Raw genomic sequence first — 6,346 nt, 5'->3', positions numbered from 1 at the left:
TAGTCGGAGGGGGAGAGCAGGAGCAACCTGGGGGGGGAATGCTGCTCCTTAGGCAGAGACCGCGGGTTAAAGCGCACCTAAAATTGCATCTGCTCATTACATTCCTGTCCGGTGAGCTACTCCCAGGTTGCTTTGTAAACACATCAGTAGTCTGTGTTTCAGCTTTAATGCATGCTCCCTTTTTGGTAGAGTCGCGTGTTCCTTGGCATCCATCAGCTTGAAGTTTCACCTGAACTGACTAGTTGTCATTGAGCTGCAAAACACAAGATGTTAAACACAAGAATATTTTGATGTTGTCATTGCTTGTCCCAACAGACTACATCACTTAGCATGCTAATGAAATTATATAAAAGGATTTAGCCCCAATTAAATAAAATCTGCATTAAGTTACTATGGTAACTGTTATGTCTGTGTCGAGGAGCTCTAATTACAAGACTGTACCAGCCTTCCTGTTTAGAACACCCAGTGGTTCTTAAACTCTGTGTTTTATTACCAGGAGGTATTGTAAATTTTAGCCCTGCTGTCTGCTTAGGAGGAGACCGAAGCAAAGGGTGGGACGAGCCTAAATAAGGAACCGGCCAGGTGGCGATACCTTTGTTGATGCCAAAAATGTCAGTGAACCTTGGTGAAGAGTGAATCCCAAGGAATCGATCTTGTCTGGCAGAACAGCAAAGCTTTGCAGCCCTGCAAGCATCCGATGGAAATCTTTGTTCACCCAGCTGCCTGTTACGCCTCCAGTTCTGCAAACTTGGGCCTTCAGCCTCCTTTAGTTTCTTCTTTAGTTCTTTTCAGAGCCTAGAAAGACGGAAGATTGCAGAACAGCAGTTAATACACGAACCGATGCCTATCATACCAAGACTCTAGCGGTCTGACAGAAAAACATGTTACTTCATTTAACAACAGAGTATTAAAGTCCAGGATTATAAGATTGTTTATGCTTACGCGGTCATATTGAAGGCATGAGCTTACTCAGAGTATAGATTCTGGCTGCAGTAGTGGAAAGGGACAGTTTGCATCTAGAAGTTCATCAAAGTCTCTTCTTTGTCTAAAACTTTTTTTTTTTTTTGAGTCGATCGCGGTACTCGCCAGCATACGAATCAGGGAACATACGTTTTGCATCTGTGTTTCACTTCTGTGGTTCTGCGATGCTCAGAGTACCTGCGCTCGCTGCTTTCTATTGCTGTCTGTGATACTAACCAAGATCTGCTGTGCCTTTGCTCGGGATGGTCATGAACATGATTCTGCTTTGTGAAATATATACGTATATATATTTATACACATATAAAATAAGTTCTTCTCTGTTTCTTAAAACGTGAGGAAATCCTGGAAAATTCAAATACACAGATAACATCCATACCCTGCATTTAATCCATTCTAGGAATATACCTTTCTAAGATGGTGGTTTGTGTATGTTTATGTTGTAAGGATGCAGAACCAAGTGAACCATTGACACAAGCTGTCACGTGGCAGTGAAAGGCTGTGCACTTTCATTGCTATCAAGAGTTGTGCCCCTGCCGTCTCCCTTAAACTTTTGCTTGAAATTCCTTGTTGAATTGTGACCTGGGGGAATAAATCAGGAGGTAGCTGCTAACCTGTCAGAGTCCCTCCTGCTGTAAACTCGGCATGTTTTGTATTTGGTTTAGTCAACGTTTTCTGCATATTTTAATTCCAGATTTGGCAGTGCGGCGGCTCCCTTGAGATTGTCACCTGCTCGCATGTTGGCCATGTTTTCCGAAAGGCAACACCTTACACCTTCCCTGGTGGCACGGGACACGTCATCAACAAGAACAACAGGAGACTGGCAGAGGTCTGGATGGATGAGTTTAAGGACTTCTTCTATATAATATCCCCAGGTAAGAAGTTATTTTCTGATCATATTATAATGTGTAAAGCTGTCTGACAAAAGGAAAGTGTAAATGTAAGGCACATATAGGTAAGCGTAGACATGTATGCATGTATATGTGCTAAAAGTTGAGACATAACAGCAAAAGTGCTTTCAAAATTCAAGGGAATGTCCTTTCCATGTGTCAAAACCTTCTATATTCTGTTCCCAAGGTAAAAATATTAGTTAAGGCTCCTCCTCTCCCGAAGATCATTAGGGGTTTTTTTTTAGAATGTTATTCTCAATGTTTGTTTGCAACCAGGTAGGAAAGCTCTTTGACCCGTGTAGTCTAAGAAATGCAGAATTTGGCCAGATTATCCTAATGATCCCTGAAGGTCCCTTCAGAAGGCGTCAACGGGAGGGACAGCAGAGGTGCTCTGGGTCACTGGATGGAAGGGCGGGAGCCCTTTGGAGCACAGGACTCAGTGCCATGAATTATCTTCACCACGTCCTTCTGTCTCACCACTGCCAATCATCAGTCCTCAGGAGAAACGCTCTCTTCTAAACGTACAGATTCCTCTTCCTTTGTATTGGTGATTTTCATTTATATTTCAGTATAGTGCACATAGCACATACAAATTATGTGCAGTGTAATCACATCTATCACACACAATTATAGGAGATAAGATCAAATAGGAATATGTATTTTACAGCAGTTGTTGAGGGTTATATTATGGGTAAATATTTTGATGAAATAACCTAACGTTGTTATATTAAAGCTGGGGATGTTTTTATCTTAAGATAATTATGGCCTCCATATGAGTGAGCGTAATGGAGTACATACATTAAAAATGGAGTGGGACATGGGGGTTTCATTAGTCTCCATGCTGCTCTCCGAGGTCTCCCTCTGAAAAGGACGTGTCCTGTTGTCCTGGTTTCGGCAGGGATAGAGATAATTTCCTTCCTGGTGGCTGGTACAGTGCTGTGTTTTGGATTTAGGGTGAGAACAATGTTGATAACACACCGATGTTTTAGTTGTTGCTAGGTAATGCTTACACTGGCCAAGGACTTTTCAGTTTCTCGTGCTCTACCAACTGAGAAGGCTGGAGGTGCACAAGAAGCTGGGAGGGGGCACAGCCAGGACAGCTGACCCCAACTGGCCAAAGGGCTATTCCATACCATGGGACGTCATGCTCAGTACATAAACTGGGGGAAGAAGGAGGAAGGGGGGACGTTTGGAGTGATGGTGTTTGTCTTCCCAAGTCACCGTTACGCGTGATGGAGCCCTGCTTTCCTGGAGATGGCTGAACACCTGCCTGCCCATGGGAAGCAGTGAATGAATTCCTTGTTTTGCTTTGCTTGCGTGCACAGCTTTTGCTTTCCCTATTAAACTGTCTTTATCTCAACACACAAGTTTTCTCACTTTTACCCTTCTGATTCTCTCCCCCATCCCACCGGGGGGGAGTGAGCGAGCGGCTGGGTGGGGCTCAGTTGCCAACTGGGGTTAAACCACGACACCTGTTCAGCTTGGTAAGAGCTGCCCACCCCCGGGGCTCCCTGGGCTGGGCAGAGCCACGGCTTTGGTCTGTACGGACAGCCAACGTGTGCCCATGAAGTGCCATCGCATTGTAGTTTGACCTTTTTTCTCTGTTTATTTAAGAATCAGTTTACTTCATGCAACTAACTCTTAAATAAATCTTGGTCTTTAGAGTAATAAAATAACTACCCTCAAGTCTCTCACATGGCAGTTTTCATGTTCTTACTTTCATCATTTAAAATTTACCTGTTCACCTGAAAAATCAGATTTGGAGAAAATTCAATTTTTATCAAACTTAGAGTTTTAAACAAAACTTTTTTTCCCCCTGAATAAAAAACTTTAATGAGTGGCCATGGTGAGGAAAAGAGTGTGTACCTTCAGTGCTGGCTCTCTAGTAAAGACTGTTTTGCACCTGTATTTCAAGTAGCCTTTGGTCAAAGCCAACGTCTTAAAGCAGGCACTTTGAGCTAAGCCTTTTCTTTCTATAAATCAGGAACAGCAGTCTTATTTAATTTGATTTGGCTGAAATAAATGAAAAAATGTTATAGTGTGTTTTTTCTTTTAAAGATTTGTATATAAAATAGAAAACTGTTCTGGGTGGTTTTTTTACTCCAAACAGTTTTACTGATACCTCAAAATTACACAGTTAATAAAAACTAAATTGCTTCAGTTCAAAAGCCAGAATATACAATGTCTTACATATGAAAGCCAGTTATTTTTCATAGTATTTATAAATAATTACTTTAAATGTCTGTGGTAGAGAGTAGCCATAGACTGTGTAAGCTTTTGTTACTATTTCATTGTGTGCTGTGGGATAATCTTCCCATTCTTCCATCTTCAAACTTTCTTCCAGTTTAGATTCTGTAGCAACAGAATTAGTTTAAATTTTCACTATCACCAAGAAGTAAACCCCGGACCGTATTATTATCCGTATGAGTTTTGCGTTTCATCTGCAGCACAATTTACTGTTATTATACCTCAGCTCATTCCGGCTGCAAATCTGCTTGTTTCCACAAGCTGGTTTGGTGCTTTGATTTTTCCAGGGGTTCAGGACATCTCAGTCAATCATCGGGTGCCAACATGTAATCATAAGCTGTGAAGTCTTGGTTTCTGCATGCATGGGTTATCGCACGTGTCCTGTGGCTGTCACAGTATGTGCTCATAAAATATTCTGAGCCTGTCCCAGAATAACCTTATCAAGCCAAAAAATTTAAAGCACCGTAAAAAAAAGTCGACATCTTAAGTGCCCTGTTGATGGCCTAAAAAAGACATTTCTGTATCTATACCTTATATACACACTAAATATAGATGTATATAAATGGGTATATAACCAAAAGATGTAAGCATGAAACAAATCTTGAAAGAAATGTCAACAGACTGATGATCCCCATCAATCAGAGGTTTGGGTTGGCACCGAGTGTTTTTGGGAAGCGTTCGTAGGGCTCTGCCTCCCGCTCGGAGAGAGGTGCGGGCAGATTTCCTCTGTCCTTTTGAAATACCTTCTCGGGTGCATCTTCTGGTGGTCCCCTGGCAACAGGGCTCAGAGTGGAACACCTACGGAGGAACGTCTGGTCTCCTCAAAAAAAGCAAGCCTGTTCCCTCCAGGGAACAGCCCGTGAGGAAAGGGTTCTTGCTCCGGCAGGAGGGATGAAACCATGGAAGAAGACTAAAACGTTCCTGGCTTCAGGACCGGTAACAAGAGCCGAACTAGCCAGCGAGGTGAACCACCATCCCTCTGCAGCCCGTGTTTCGTACGGGTGGCAGCGGGATTCCTGGAGGGCAGAGCAGGGTGTCCAGAAGCCATCGGTGTCTTCAGGTCCTGTTTGTCCTCTGCTGTCTGTGTTTCTCTCATCTCTAAGGATGAGTTGCTGCCGTAGTCCGGAGGAAGAGGTCCGCTGTTAAAGCTGCGGGTGTCTATCATCACTCGTAGTGCTGACTAAACGGACGTCGCGTGCCACACCTGATGGAAGTGCACTGTGGATTTCACTTGTACTGGATTTAACAAAATGCAGAAGACACACGTACCGTGAGTGAAAAACCACCACATTGACAGGATCCTCTTAAATATGGAAATTGAACTTTCTGTGAGATAGGCAGGATTACGTCCCTTTATAATTGGTAATTATATCTACCCAATTAAAGCTGAAGGAATAGGACGCGTGACAGAAAATTTGGCTGACTGTTTTTAACATAATTGGTTTCTGTTCTGCAAGAGGAAGGAAAAAAATTGGAAAAAATAAATATAACGCTGGCAAATGAATGTCTAATATGGTGTAAAAGTGAATTCGAAACCCATGTAAAATGCAGTCAAGTTCAAACCATAAATATATCACATGGGCTTAGCCATTCTTTAATTCCGTTCTCCCCTATTAAGTTCTGGGTTTTTTGCAGTCACATAATACCAAGTTCCCATTGCATTTTTGTTGAACTAAATGCATTTCGAATAATTTACCCTGTGTACCTTTTCTTACGCGTATGAGGCATGCAAATGCTAACAATGTATATTCACCACGTAGCGTATGTGGTGAATACATTGCACTGTGCGCTTTTGTATTCTGCCTTGACAGCGAGTTTTGCTGGGCTGATTAGGAGTTAGTTGCTTTAAAGCATTCAGGTGTTTTGAATTTAGAGCTTGAACTCTCAGCATTCAGAGTGCAAGCTCTAAAAATGTCATACTAAGGGCTATTTAAAATACGATACAGTTTAAATGAGATATTAGCAAAATGCATTTAAAGGCGACTAGAATAGCGATATACATGGTAGAAAAATTTAAAAATTCCCGTTTCAAAAAGAGCGCCAGATGAAATTGCTGCTGTGTAGTTTTCTAAAATGTATTAACAGTTCAGTTAAAAAACACTTCCAAATCAGTCAACTTTTGCATTTAGGAATTTGAAAATTAACACTCCAAATCCTGGATCAGAACTTTTTTTTTCTCACTTCCATTGCTTTTTGTTTTGGGATCTTCTAAGCAAGGGTCCGTTTGGTTC

The 6,346-nt window shown here is 41.9% G+C and overlaps 1 protein-coding gene across 1 annotated transcript in view; it reads left to right on the top strand.

Annotated features, from left to right (window-relative positions):
* GALNT13 (polypeptide N-acetylgalactosaminyltransferase 13) overlaps nucleotides 1-6,346 on the top strand; it is a 139,154-nt gene that overhangs the window by 87,267 nt on the left and 45,541 nt on the right. Inside the window, exon 8 of the mRNA XM_009334034.1 lies at nucleotides 1,673-1,853. Within this exon, the coding sequence (XP_009332309.1) occupies nucleotides 1,673-1,853 (181 nt within the window). The remainder of the gene's footprint in view (nucleotides 1-1,672; nucleotides 1,854-6,346) is intronic.

This window comes from Pygoscelis adeliae, unplaced genomic scaffold (assembly GCF_000699105.1).
Source record: "Pygoscelis adeliae isolate BGI_AS28 unplaced genomic scaffold, ASM69910v1 Scaffold131, whole genome shotgun sequence".
In the NCBI taxonomy this organism is placed as follows: Eukaryota; Metazoa; Chordata; class Aves; order Sphenisciformes; family Spheniscidae; genus Pygoscelis; species Pygoscelis adeliae.
This window is presented reverse-complemented; position numbering and strand designations above follow the sequence as displayed.